This window comes from Ctenopharyngodon idella, chromosome 17 (genome assembly GCF_019924925.1).
Source record: "Ctenopharyngodon idella isolate HZGC_01 chromosome 17, HZGC01, whole genome shotgun sequence".
Classification (NCBI taxonomy): domain Eukaryota; kingdom Metazoa; phylum Chordata; class Actinopteri; order Cypriniformes; family Xenocyprididae; genus Ctenopharyngodon; species Ctenopharyngodon idella.
Genome location: NC_067236.1, coordinates 3,889,234 through 3,904,288, shown reverse-complemented (window position 1 = coordinate 3,904,288; position 15,055 = coordinate 3,889,234). Strand labels below are relative to the sequence as shown.

Below are 15,055 nucleotides of genomic sequence, written 5' to 3'. Positions count from 1 at the left end.
AAAGAGAAGAATATCAATGTGTAGTATACTGTAAAAATAAGGTGGATAGGCATGCGCGTTTGGCGCGAGTGCTCTGTATAAGAATGCGTATGCACAGGCGCGTAGTCTTACTTTACAAAGTGACATCGCCAGCTACTTGTCTGGCATGCGTAATATACAGTTTAGTCATTTTCGCGGATCTGTGTGAACGGGGATAGTTTTGATAACGTTGTCATCTGTACAAAGAAAAAGCTTTTCCGTTTTTAGTACATCGTTGTCGTGTAAACATACCCTTAGGTTATAATGAAATACAAGATACAAAATTAATGCAGGGGACTATTTTCTCACTCTCATGATGTTCCAAACCCATTTGCTGTAATTTTTTCATAGTTTTATCAACCTCTTTCATAGTGAATGTCTGTCAAGTTCCAAAATGGAGGTAAAACAACACAAAAGTAAGTCTATTCCTCACACAAAGCTATCATATGGCTTCAGAAGACTTGGAATATGACGCTTTAATTGTGTTTTTTGACAGTTGTGGAGCTTGATAGACATTGTTGCTGTGAATTGTCATTGAATGTGAAAGAAAAGCTACATAAAAATTGTTCAGATATGATTTTCTCTTTATACTGTATGTTCCACAGAGAGAACAATAGCTTATGGCCTTGGGTGAGTAAATGGTGACAGAACTGTCACATTTTTACAAAATATTTCTTTAAAGCATTCTTCTAACAATGAATGCAAATAACATTTTCCTAAAAGCATGTTTTATATTCTAAGTAATAAGAATATGAAAAAGTCTCTTTTCATATTCTTTTCAAATTATTTTTGCAGGATTCAAGGACATAAATATCTCAAGCACTCCTGAAGCACTAGACCTTGAGGACTGAAACATCCCATTATGAAGGAATGAACAAAAATGCCATCATCATATGATGCAGAAGTAAGTGCTAGCACATGATTTTGATGACATTTCACTCAACATTCCCAGAGCTTCTGCAGAAGTAGTTTGTCACTGCCCTGTGCTGTCAAGTATTTCACCTTAACATGCTTTTGTGACCTTGTAACATTCTAGAAATGTATTTTCTCTGTGCCTAGCTGTCGATTCTCAAATTCTCAGCCTCTTTTTGTCAGATCCTTCTGTTTAGCGTCTCACCCACCAAACTAAAAAGGTGCGACTCTCATTAGTACACACGTTTTCATGGAAAGAGTATGAAGCTTTATATCCAGCTTTATATTCAGCAATATTCTCTTCTCTCCAAAGTCGAGACTGCTGCTTTGAGTCTGGGACACTGCTGATCATGCATAAAGGGTAAATAAATTGTGCGTCATAGTGGTTTTTAGGTGAACGGTCAGCAAATGAAAAATGCAGACTAGGTTCCAGCCTGTGGAAGGCCTGATTGCCATCACTGATGAGAGAACCGTCTGCCCTTAGAATGCGTTCACCTTGGTTTGGTTTCTCAGTTGCAACGATCATTTGCCATTATCATGTGGGTTCCCATCGTGCCGCAGAAGCGCTCCGTCTGCTTCTGTCATTAAACGTTGAGCTTCCAACAGGAACATAGAGTAGCCAAGCATTAGATTGAACGTTGTGTTTAGTTAAGCCCTTCCAGCCATCTCTGAAGGAGTAATAAACCAATCCTTTTTATCATTCCAGTCTTGGAAACAAGCTTAAAACTCATTTCGTTCAACACCGATTCACTTGACAATCTTCCTACATCATTAAACGCAAATTAACTTAATTTAAATTCATAAACTATATATCAGTGCAATCAAAGATTTGTGCAATGTTTGTGTTCTGGTTTCAGCTTTTCTATTTTTGCTATTGAATCTCAGTGACTGTTTGTGAATCAACCCATGTACACTACTGTTAAAAAGCTGGCGCTGGTAAAATTTTTAAATGTTTTTGAAAGTCTCTTATGCTCACAGAGTCTGCATTTGTTTGATCAAAAATACAGTAAAACAGTAATATTGTGAAATATTATTACAGTTTAAAATAACTGTTTTCTATTTTAATAGTATAATTAATTCCTGTGATGGCAAAACTGAATTTTCATCATCATTACTCCAGTCCTCAGTGTCACATGATCCTTTAGAAATCATTCTAATATGATGATTTGCATTCTTTTGCTAGGGCATTCTAGCTGGGTGTTTTGGGCGATTACTTAATGGCCTAAGTCAAAAGAGCCCACAACCTGGTCCCTAGATAGACCTGTTTTATCATCTACTAGGTGAAATTTGTAATTCTAATTACCTAAAATATTAATAGCACACCTGTACTCAACAAGCCATGTAATTTGAGATACAGTATCTGTAGCAAAAATCAAGTGGGAACAAGATTGCATTCAGTTTTTAGGCCTCTAAGGTAGTGGAGTCGGAGACTGTAACAGCTCACTTGGTGACCGTAGGGATTCTCGTATCCCATAAATGACCTTCCAGCAAAACAAACAGCAATTCCAATGAACGGCAAAGAGAGAAAGAGTGAATGTTACATTTATGAGGCCAGCTACACTAATAAAATAAAGAACTTTTAGTATCCATGGAAACTTTTGATTGCACAAAAGGTTCTTTATAGAGAAAAAAAATTCTTTAGAATATTTAAATGTTCTTTACACTTAGGAAAAAAATTGTTCTTTTAAGTACTGTTCACTGAAAGTTTCTTTGAGGAACTAAAAATGGTTCTTCTATGGCATCGCTCTGAAAACCCCTTTTTGGAACCTTTATTTTTAAAAGTGTACGTGTGTACAAGGAGGTTTTTGCGCAGTTGTGGTGGGGGTAGAACAGACCTGATGAGGTTCATAATTTAGATATGAGATCCAGAATAAGAAAACGAAGTGATTGTTTTTGTTTTGATTCTGGTGGGACAGATAAGTGAACTCTCGCACAAAACAATTAGATGCTGCTTGTTATGCTTTTTTATGTTTGGACATGGTGAAATAGTTCAGATAATCAAACAAGCCTAAACAAACATGCCCTCTTTATGCTAGTGCTCAGGAAGACGCTAATAGGAAATTCCAATAATAAAACCCCCCTGCTGTTCAGTAGGGGGTATTTTTGAGGAATGTTCTACAAAAAAAGCAGATCCCTAAACATCAGTACATAAATTTGTACACAGAGGGCTGCATCTTTTCCATATGAAAAATATTCACATTCTCTCTGAGTCTGAACATTTTCTGTTTTCACAACAGCAGAGATACTGTCCAAAAATATACAGTAACACGTTCCTAGACTACACTAAACACTTTCACAGACAATTCTTCATAACGGCTCTACCAGATCCTACTGGATCCAGTTACACAGACTTCATAAACAGTGTGAAATTCCTGAATGTTCTGATAAAGGCAGGTGCTGATGATCTTGATGATGATAAGCTAAGATTTCAGTGTAATTATCTGCAATCAAAATATTGTATTTCAACATATAATCAACAGTACAAAAGAGGGGAAATAAAGAAAGACATTAATGAGATATTGGTCAATATCTGAGAAATCCTTAATTAACTTTTCTACAGATGTCTGATTAATATTTTACACTCAGAACAACTGAATAAAGGTAAACATGCACATTGAGAATTATACTTGGATTGTCTTCATGTTTATTAGGTCCCACGGCTTATTATCTTATCAAGCTGAATCAATGGTCAATATTGGTCAACACACATTTGAACAATCACTCCTTCAACCAATATGACCTCTGAAATCTTCAGAATCATGTTCCACCACTGCTTGAAAGTTGTTGATTGACCCCTAGTGTTAATAAAACAGATTTCAAGCTGCTTATAAACACTTACCTGTCACCAATTATTTGTTGTATTTGTCAATGAACCATTATGTAAAAATCTACACTCTGCTTAATATAGGATAGATCAGATCTCCTGTTAACATCTTGATTAAATATATAGAGAATTTGGGGAAAATGTGGTTTGCTCCAAGTTGTAAGAGCATTCCTTAAAAAAAAAAAAAAAAGAACAGTTCATGAACATTAGTTTTTGTTTGATTTGTATTCAAGCCAAATTAAGGCATTTAAGGCTGTCTGGAATACAAGGCTTTAAACAATTCCACATTAGTAATCTCACTTCACTGGCGCTTATTTACAAAGAGTAAACACACCATCTAGTGGTTATGCAGAGCATGACTCTTTCAAATACTACTGAATAGAAATTGAATGAAGTTAGATGATAATTAAATCCTTACCAATTCCCATGAAGACTTTTTCCTCAATTTGGATATACCGTAGTCATTTTATAAAGTCATTTACATTATACTGTGGATTCATATAATTTCTACCCTCTAAAATATTTTCAAGATACTCAGTAATGTCATTTTAAATGTACAATATAATAACATGTTAATTTGACTGTCCTTTTAGCTAGTGGAATTTATATGAAATTTTAAATTAAATATATTTTGTTTAAAAAACAATTCATATAAAGTATCTTAAATTGTAAATTAATATAAATAAAATTTAAATATAAAAATGTATCTTTATATCACAAAGATATTCAAGATTTTTCCCTCTCTCATTGTTCCATGCACAATACATAACATTAATAATTGATTTAAGCATTATTTGATTATAACAGAATAACCTGCTGACAAACATTCAATAAATATTTAATGTTAAATATAATATGTATGTTTATAATTTCACAGTTCACTCATGAAGAACTGAATGTGTGTATTTGTAGAAACAAATTGTGCCCAGTGTGATTTAGAGAATATATTAGTCTTCTAAATACATATTTTAACTTTCAGTCCAAGGTGAATAAACATTACATCAACATTTTAACATACACACTACTTACTCTACCAGTCAAATGTCTGGATACACTTGACTAAATGTTCCTCTTGAGCTTCAAATCCTTTTGATCTAAAAACATCTGCTTGAAATTAGTTTTTGTAGGTGAATATGAATTGTGCCTATGTATGAATTTGTTTACACAATTATTATAATTATTAGGCTCCAGCATTCCTGCTGTCATGGTTGGGTGTAGAGAGCGCAAAACGAAAGGAGTAGAAAACAAAAAGAGTCTTTATTAAATCCACAACGGAAAACACAGGAGATCGTAGAAGTAAACATGAACGCAACCACTTTTAACTTAGACGATACCTGAGATAGGAACTAGGGAAACACAGGGCTTAAATACACGAGGAGCATAATCCATGTCAAATGGAACAGGTGTGGGAACTAATTAATAACCAGGGAATTTATAGGGAACCCAGTCAGGCAGACAGGAAAACAGGGAAAACAAAACACCATAATTATAAAACAGAACAAAACAGAACTAAACATAACCTTACATTATGTCCCCCCTTGACAAAACCAGATGGACTTAGATGAAGCTAATGGTAGTGGAGACCCAGGCAGAGACAGAGAGCTGATGGGACCACATAATACAGATGGCTCTGGAAACCATCGCGGATCCACACCGACAAGCGTTCCAGGTTGGAGTCAGGGTGCCAGAAGACTGAGGCGGAGACAGTGTGACTGAGGACCAAGGCAGAGCCCGACAGAGCTGAAGGGGTAGAGGGATGAAGCTCAGCTGAAGGCCCATAAGTCAAGGTGACCAAGGTGGAGCTGTAAGGAAGAGGGAGCCTGGTGGAGCCATAAGGACGATGGGGACGAGGGAGGGAGGAGCCATGGTGAAGCCAACAGGTCAAGAGCCAAGGTGGAGTGATGGGCTTGGCGGCTGGAGGTGGAGCTTGCTGACTTTGGAAGAGGAGGCGGGAGAGGGAGAGGCTGGGTGGGAACTCTGGAGACACAGGAGACTTTGAGCTGGGTGGAACCAGCGGGAATGCAGGAGACTTCGAGCTGGGCAGAACCAGCGGGGATGAGGGAGACTTTGAGCTGGGTGGAACCATCAGAGACACAGGAGACCTTGAGTTGGATGGGAGCAGCTGGGTCAGGAGACTTAGGTAAACATCCTCTTTCAAGTCATCATAAAATACAGAGGCCAGCAGCAGCTCACCCTCAGTGGTGGGAGTGTGGGTGGGGTCTTCCTTCATTCCCTCATACTCCACAAGTAATCCCACCGTGATACATGATGTTGCCGGTTTACACACCTGATCAGACATTCTGTGGGGCTCGGGCTCTGGGGTGATGGTGGGCTCAGTCCCCTTGTCTGGCTCATTCATCGCGGCAGGCTTGTTATCATCTTGATTAAATATACAGAAAATTTGGGAAAAATGTGATTTGCTGCAAGTTGTAAGAGCATTCCTGAAAAAACAAGAGCAGTTGAAGTTTTGTTCATGAACATTAGCTTTTGTTTGATTTGTATTCATGCAAATTAAGGCGTTTAAGGCTGTCTGGAATACAAAGCTTTAAGCAATTCCACATCAGTATAATCTCACTTCATTGTGCGCTTATTTACAAAGAGTAAACACACCATTCTAGTGGTTGTGCAGAGCATGACTCTTTCAAAAATGTACTGAATAGAAATTGAATGAAGTTAGATAATTAAACCCTTACCAATAGGAACTCTGTGGGTCAGTCCCCTTGTCTGGCTCATTCATTGCGGCAGGCTTGGACTCTCCGTCTGCGGTGGGCTCTGGCATTCACTCCGTGCGAGGTGTGGGAGGAGACTGGCTGGGCTCTGGGTCCGTGGGGCTGGTGATGTCCTCTGCTGGGCAAATGGTGTATGCCAATCCATTACTAGTTTTTATCAAATCCACAACTGGAAAACTCAGGAGATCGTAGGAGTAAAAGTAAAAAGACAACCACTTTTAACTTAGGGTGTACTCACACTAGGCACTCTGAACCATGCCTGAGCTCATTTGACCCTCAAAGCCCAGTTCATTTGAATAGTGTGATCGCTCCATTCTGTACCCGGGCGCGGTTCATTTAGCCGTCTCTGGCCCGCTTGGAAGAGGTGGGCCAGAGCACGGTTCGTTTGGGCTCGAGTGCGGTTCGCATGCAGCGTGAGCGCTAACCGCGCCTGAGCACGGAACAGCTACTACTTTTGTGTGCACTACTGTCATCATTACGACGGCAAACATCTTTATTACTACTCTGATAGTACACTTATCAATTCATGTAATTAATTCGAGTGTATTTGGGTTTATAATGGGTCTGCTTCTCACCTCATTGATGAACAGGAATTGTAGTTTGCGAGTAAAGCTGCAAATTCATCAGCTGCCTTTGTAATAATCCTCTGATACGTGCAAGTGAAAATCGCTGCGCGGCATAAATGATAAATCTATTAGGCAGTACCTTAGCGAAAGTGCATTTCTTCCTGTTTTCTTACATCCAAAAAGTTGAATCGTATATGCCGCAAGCATGCTCCGGCCCGGAACGTTAAGTGAGTGCGGGCCAACGGGAGAGGAGGGAGGGGGGACAATCGCGCTCGGGCTGACTAGGGAACACAGGCAGGCAGACAGGCAAACAGGGAAGCCAAAACACCATGATAATAAAACAGAACTAAACATAACCCTTACACCTGCGACAATACATAGCACAAGCGATTTGGAGAATAGATGGGTGGATTGATCATTATTATTATTATTGTTATTATTTTAAATCTGATGAGCTGGACGACCATATAGTGAAGCAAGAGCAGTTAAAAAGTGTCCAGCAATCATAGGAACCCTTCAATCCCGTGTAAAAAGCCTCCCATGATGCACGGTATGAAGTTGGTTAACATGAGTGTGCAGAGCTGGAATCCAGCAAAGAGTGGTGAATTTAAACAGACTAAAATATTGTCTAGTTTTTATTTGTGTAATGTTTTTGGTCACACTACTGTTCCAATACTGCCATTTGTGTTATTTCATAGCTTTTGATCATTTAACTTCAATTCTAAAATGTGGAAAACAGTAAAAATAATGAATAAATAGGCATGTCCACGGTATATAAACAGCCATGTAATGCCAGTTACTATGCAACGCTACATATGTTTTGAGCTATGAACAGCTCTTCAAATCCTTACCTAGTTGCCAAGGCAACGCTTGGCTTTGGTTCTTTATTTTGTCCAATAAAAAAAAGAAAAGAAACTGAATTCCCCCTATTACACCCATCCTTAAAACACATGGGTAACCCGGAGGTTATGCACCTCAGATAAACTGGATAACCTTCAGACCATACTGAAGAGCCAATATTGACTGAATCAGATAAGAATGTTTCAGCATACTTGTTAAAAGATTATTCATAGTTTCTCCTCTGACTTATCATATTTCTCTATGGAAATCAGGCCATGTGTTTGTATTCTGTGTGGGTGCGGCCTCTTCTCAGAAGTACTGGGGAGGGTTTTCAGGGGTGTGAGAGTGTATTTATGAACTCCACCCAGAATTCTGGTCTGTCTACATACTGCCTCCACAGAACAGCTCCTGTGTGCTATCAGGAACACCAAACAGGTATATGCCTTTCTTTAGCTTCTTTTCTCTTTTTCAAAACTTTGTCAGCATCTTCAAGGTTAAAAGATTTAAGTTTGGTGTATGCGTTTGCCTAGTGATAATCAAATTGTGTAAATCGTGTGGCTGATGAGTTTTGGCTAATGCAAACAGTAGATAGCCCAGTCTTGTTGACATGAAAAGCATCTTGAGAGTTTCAAATAACTGGACACTTTTGAAAGAAATAAAGAGTTTAATTGTACTTTTGCTAGTTTAAACACATGCCTTCATGTGATTCACAGGCCCGGTGAAATCCATAGGCCTGTTGACAAGCCTCAACTTGCAGTGTTCAAGTTGCACTTATTTTGTTTGAGTGCAGATTATACAATAATGAGTGTGCAATAATAAATTGTTGTTGAGGGAAAAGTTTAGACTGATCTATAGTTGTATAGTTATGCTTATGTGCATTCTAACTTCGAACAAAAGCCAAAACATGAGGTAAAAGTTATAATGCACCCAAAGCCAATTCATGGGAACTTTTTTAATTTAACATGCATCTCTGTTAAGAAGAGCGTGCATTTATTATGCTTCACATATAGTGTTTGTTATAAATATCATATTATCTGCTATTGTGATCACCATGCATCCCCTCCGGCTCACCATTCACATAGTGCAAAGGGTGCGGTGGGTGGTTTCATAGATGAGTGAGTCATCAACTCATGGGTCAATGTAATGTACTCCAGGGAACCAATATAATTTATGTAGTTTTTAAAACAAACATTGACCAAATTTATTGGTGTTTTCAAAGAGAAGCTGCTTTACCTTTATCAACTGCACCCATAAAGACCAATTCTTTTTATATTAATTATTAATATTAGTATTTCATAATAGTTTATACAGTATGTCAGAGACTGTCGCTGCATCTCAAATCATATACTGTCTGAGAAGGAATTTGAATTTACTTTGCGACAGTTTAAAACAGGGGTGTCCAAAACTCGGTCCTGGAGGGCCACTGTCCTGCAAAGTTTAGCTCCAACTTGCCTCAACATACCTGACTGGAAGTTTCTAGTATGCATAGACCTTGATTAGCTCATAATTCAGGTGTGTTTAATTGGGGTTGTAGCTAAACTCTGCAGGACAGTGGCCCTCCAGGAGCAGGATTGGACGCCCCTGGTTTAAAAGTACATTCTATATGAATGAATATGGGTAGTATGAATTAAATTCGGATGTACTACATTAGCCATGTTGTTATTGTCACATGACCTACCAGCGTCAATTGTGTCGCTTCACTGCCATTCATAAATCCTCTTCTGTGGCCTCATGGGATAGTAAAGTGCCCATCAAATGCACACTTCAGAATCTCAGCAGAAGTAGTAGGTCATTTAGTAGGTACTTCTCAACCACTGTTTTTCAAGATACTATTAATTCAGACATTACACTTTTGGTGTACTGTTTTTCGCATACTATATAGTAGCGAAGTATTTGATTTTGGACGATCTTCTAATGTAAGGATTGAAGTTTGTGCATTCAAGATTGTGAATGTGCTTAATTTTCTGTAAAATTAACAATGTATTCTCTCTGTTTGGATTTCAGATATCATGGATGTAAGTACATTTAATCTCCTCAATAATTATATCTAGTTTAACACAACAAGTGTCATGCTATAAGTTCTATCATGTTCTGTTTCAGCTTTCAGATGCCCTCGATTTTTCACCACAAAACAACCAGCAAGCAGGAGGCCCAGTATGGCCCGGCCAACCAGCCAACCCCACCTGGCCTGGCCAGCCTGCTAACCCCACCTGGCCTGGGCAGCCAAACCAACCTGCCTGGCCTGGGCAGCCAAACCAACCTGCCTGGCCTGGGCAACCAAATCAACCAACATGGCCTGGACAGCCTGGATGGCCTGGACAGCCTGGACAGCCTGGGCGGCCTGGACAGCCTGGGCAGCCTACAGCTCCTGGGTGGCCTGGACCTGCACCACAAACCGGCCCTTATGGTGCTCCTATCCAAGCTCCAAAAGCACTAGTGAGATGTTGTCACTCTTCCTGGATTTGTACAATTATCATAGAGTTCCATAGAATACATTTTAAATACCTAGGGCTAGTGAACGTCTAAATTTATGAATCTTGTTAAAGTGAACGGTCTGTGTTAAATACAGTAGGGTAGAAAGGGGCTACTAAAGGCACACCTTAAGGAAAATGTGTTCTCCCATAATGTATGACTGCAGAAAAAAATGTTTTATTGAACATTGATGGATCAACACATTTTGTAGGAAAATAAATCATTAAAGTGGTTTGTTTTGCTTAAAAAAGGTATGGCAAGAGGGGATGCTCCATACTTGGGGTAAAAGTCACCCAGTATAAATACAAATACTTTCGGTAAGTTAATACTTGCTCAAAACAATAACTTTCGCAAAGTTTGTACTATTTTCTCTTTATTTTGATAAAAGAAATTAATTTTTTTAAACTAAAGATTCTGAAAGCTTTGGGGACCCAATAAAAATGTACAGTAACAGTTAATATGATATTTTATTATATTATGATTAATATATTTTTATATATGATGGTTTCATTACATGGCAATTATCTCTAAGGTGGATACCCAAATTAATAAATTATATTAAACATCTGTCAATCAGCCAATGATTTATTATTATCACCATGTTGATTATTACGCCTTTAGCTCCAACAGGAGGGACGCTTTTTTACCCCAAATACCATACTTTTACATATCTTCAGTTATTAAAAAACAGTTGATTTAATTAACTTGAACTAAACTGAAAATCATTAACAAGACTGCTGTCTCAAAACATATTCAATTCTCAGTTGCTACTTAAATCTATAACATTTTAAAAAACATTAAAGTCCGGATTCACAGAGAGGGTTAAGATTAAGCCAGGCTTAGGCCTTAATTCATTTAGGACATTTAAGTGGCTTTTATAAATGTGCCTTAGAAAAAAAAAAAAAAAAAAAAATCATCTTGAGACTAAACAATGGCACTGGCATATAAGATATATCAGTGCAAATTACTTTCAGTTAAGACAGCTCAAACATGCATTTTAGTTTTCTTTGAAACCGAGCACGTATATTAGATCAGTTTAGCACAGAATCAACTTTTCACGTGCATCCTGAAGCGAATGTTTAGGAAAGTGCTGCAGCAAGGTAATGTTCCATCTAGTGGTTAAGAGGAGAATTGAATAAAATGCTCCTTTTACCCCAGTGTGCCTTTAGCCCCATTGTACCCTACAATGGTTTTTGAATTCTGCCACTTTACTATATATTTACTCTTCCCATCTTTTTTTTTTTTTTTTTTGCAAGACTGTGCCTTTTGACCTCCCACTACAAAATGGAGCTTTTAACAAGATGCTTATCACCATCACTGGAGAGGTCAAACCCAACGCTAAAAGGCAAAAACAACAATGCACACACACATTGCAAACAAAAAAACAAAGACAGATTAGTACATACAGTACATACACTCAAAAAGTATTCAGACCTAAATTTAAAGGGATAGTTCACCCAAAAATAAAAATTCTGTCATCATTTATTCACCTTTTGGCAAGACTTCTGTTCATCTTCGGAACACAAATGAAGATCTTTTTAATAAAATCTGAATGATTTTTGTCCTTCCATAGACAGCTACACAACTACCACTTTGATGTTTAAAAAAATTCATAAAGAGATTGTAAAACTAATCCATATGAATTGAGTGGTTTAGTCTAAATTTTCTGAAGAGACACGATCACTTTATATGATGAACAGGTTTAATTTAGGCTTTTATTCAGTAAAGTCATAATAATCATAAAGTACATAAATTCTGTTTTTATCACTAATCTTTGGTAAAAGATTACAAAAACAAACATTTTGCTTGTAAATAATGCGCACTGATGAATTGTTCACAATAATATATATTACATTAAGCTAAATTATGATCATCATTGTCTAACAATTGTGACAATCTCCTTTGTGACGTCCCTGTGTATTTCATGTGTGTAATCTTATTTTTCTCCTCCAATTAGTATCACAATTAATTTTAGCAGAGGCAACGACATTGCGTTTCATTTTAACCCCCGCTTCAATGAAAGCGGAAAGCAAGTGATTGTGCGAAACTGCATGATTGGAAACAGGTGGGGTAGAGAAGAACGAGAGCTCCCCTCCTTCCCTTTTGTCCCAGGAAAGCCTTTTGAGGTGAGCGTGGCATCAAAAAATTTTGTTTCTTATTCATCTCAATGTTCTTATTTTGATTAAACAAATGTCTTAAATATTTACTGTTAGGCCCTCATTGTGTTTAAAGACATTAGAGAATAGATATCAGATAGCTGGATGTCAAGTTGGAACAGCAGAAAAAGAGGTCCTGAAATAGTATCACTAAAAATACTGCAACAAAACAGACAAACTCTTTTGCAAGGTCTTGCATTTGTCTCCTGCCATGTTTGGTCAAAACTGCTCGTTCATTTGCAACTGATTAAAATTTTTTTTAATTTCAGCTTAAGATCTTATGCACTGACACTGAATTCAAAGTGGCAGTGAACAAGTCACATCTTCTGGAGTTCAAACATCGGGTCCGTGAGCTCAACCAGATCAGAGCTCTTGGTATCTACAATGATGTCACCCTTAACTCTGTAAATGTGGAGACACTGCAGTGAGATCATACCACTGATTCTGGAGCAGTTTTGTGTCTTATGTCAATGACACATGCAATGCTCAACCTGTTAAACCACATGTGCAAGTTATCTTACCTCCAGTAGTCATATATTTTAAACACTGTAGTAATGCTGTAGTTAGCTTTGGTACCTCTAGTGGGCCTTTTACTTTCTGGGAAGGATTGGGTTGTCATAAGGTTCAATGACAGGGTTAAAGGGAAGAAATATTTTACATGAACATTGTGTTTTGTGATATTGAAGTACCATTGTTGATACTCTTACAAAGTCTGCTACATTTATGATGGTGATGATGAATGAGGATGAGGATAATAGTGGAGGTTATAGTGGGGAATTTGATAGTGGCCAATCAGGAATAATGCATAATTAATGTGAAATTAGAACTGGAATAAAGTAGGACTTTATGATTCTGTATTACCTTCAACTGTAACCAGTGCCAAAGACTGTTCTTCTTAAAGGTCCTATGATTAAAGAAACAACAACTGATGTAAACATTGAGTGGTGGGCATGTAATTACAATCCTCTGTGAGATCTGTGTAGTACACTTTTACTGCCAGCTCCTAATATAAATAAAATAACAGCAGTGTAAACTGAAGTCAAGGCAGTGTTACATTTTTAATCATGGAAACAGTCTGTCAGAGCTGTTGTCAGAGACGCCCTGACAGAAATCTAATAGAACTGACCTCAATTATGCAGAGGTCTATTTATGCCTGAAGCACCTGATGGCTTCAACCCACAGATGAAACCTCCAACATTGTATAACTAATGTGCACAAATTTGAAGAATGTTTCTTTGTATTTTGAATGTACCTCATTCTGTACTTTTCAGACTCAGGGATACATGCATGTAGAATTAAACAAGAAGATACATACTACTGAATATATATGAATGTATAAGTGATGTCTCGAGGGGATATTTGTTTTCAGTCAAAACCATCAAAATATGAAAATATGATTAAGCCATGATTAAACCATTATTTTATATCATTAAGCCATGATATAAAATTATATATATATATATATATATATATATATATATACAGTATCTCACAGAAGTGAGTACACCCCTCACATTTTTGTAAATATTTTATTATATCTTTTCATGTGACAACACTGAAGAAATGACACTTTGCTACAATGTAAAGCAGTGAGTGTACAGCTTGTATAACAGTGCAAATTTGCTGTCCCCTCAAAATAACTCAACACACAGTCATTAATGTCTAAACCGCTGGCCACAAAAGTGAGTACACCCCTAAGTGAAAATGTCCAAACTGGGCCCAGTTAGCCATTTTCTCTCCCTGGTGTCATGTGACTCATTAGTGTTACAAGGTCTCAGGTGTGAATGGGGAGCAGGTGTGTTAAATTTGGTGTTATCGCTCTCACTCTCTCATACTGGTCACTGGAAGTTCAACATGGCACCTCATGGCAAAGAACTCTCTGAGGATCTGAAAAAAAGAATTGTTGCTCTACATAAAGATGGTGTAGGCTATAAGAAGATTGCCAAGACCCTGAAACTGAGCTGCAGCACGGTGGCCAAGACCATACAGTGGTTTAACAGGACAGGTTCCACTCAGAACAGGCCTCGCCATGGTCAACCAAAGAAGTTGAGTGCACATGCTCAGGGTCATATCCAGAGGTTGTGTTTGGGAAATAGACGTATGAGTGCTGCCAGCATTGCTGCAGAGGTTGAAGGGGTAGGGGGTTAGCCTGTCAGTGCTCACACCATACGCCGCACACTGCATCAAATTGGTCTGCATGGCTGTCGTCCCAGAAGGAAGCCTCTTCTAAAGATGATGCACAAGAAAGCCCGCAAACAGTTTGCTGAAGACAAGCAGACTAAGGACATGGATTACTGGAATCATGTCCTGTGGTCTGATGAGACCAAGATAAATTATTTGGTTCAGATGGTGTCAAGCGTGTGTGGCGGCAACCAAGTGAGGAATACAAAGACAAGTGTGTCTTGCCGACAGTCAAGCATGGTGGTGGGAGTGTCATGGTCTGGGGCTGCATGAGTGCTGCCAGCACTGGGGAGCTACAGTTCATTGAGGGAACCATGAATGCCAACATGTACTGTGACATACTGAAGCAGAGCATGA

At 38.2% G+C, this 15,055-nt stretch overlaps 1 protein-coding gene across 1 annotated transcript; it reads left to right on the top strand.

The window, feature by feature from the left end:
• The first annotated feature begins 412 nt into the window (after positions 1-412).
• On the top strand, positions 413-13,555 carry lgals3b (lectin, galactoside binding soluble 3b). Its single transcript, XM_051867110.1, has 6 exons — positions 413-418; positions 5,698-5,880; positions 9,933-10,325; positions 11,618-11,706; positions 12,319-12,487; positions 12,787-13,555. The coding sequence occupies exons 1-6, from the start codon at positions 413-415 to the stop codon at positions 12,943-12,945; spliced, it is 999 nt and encodes a 332-aa protein (XP_051723070.1). The 3' UTR covers positions 12,946-13,555.
• The last annotated feature ends 1,500 nt before the right edge of the window (positions 13,556-15,055 follow it).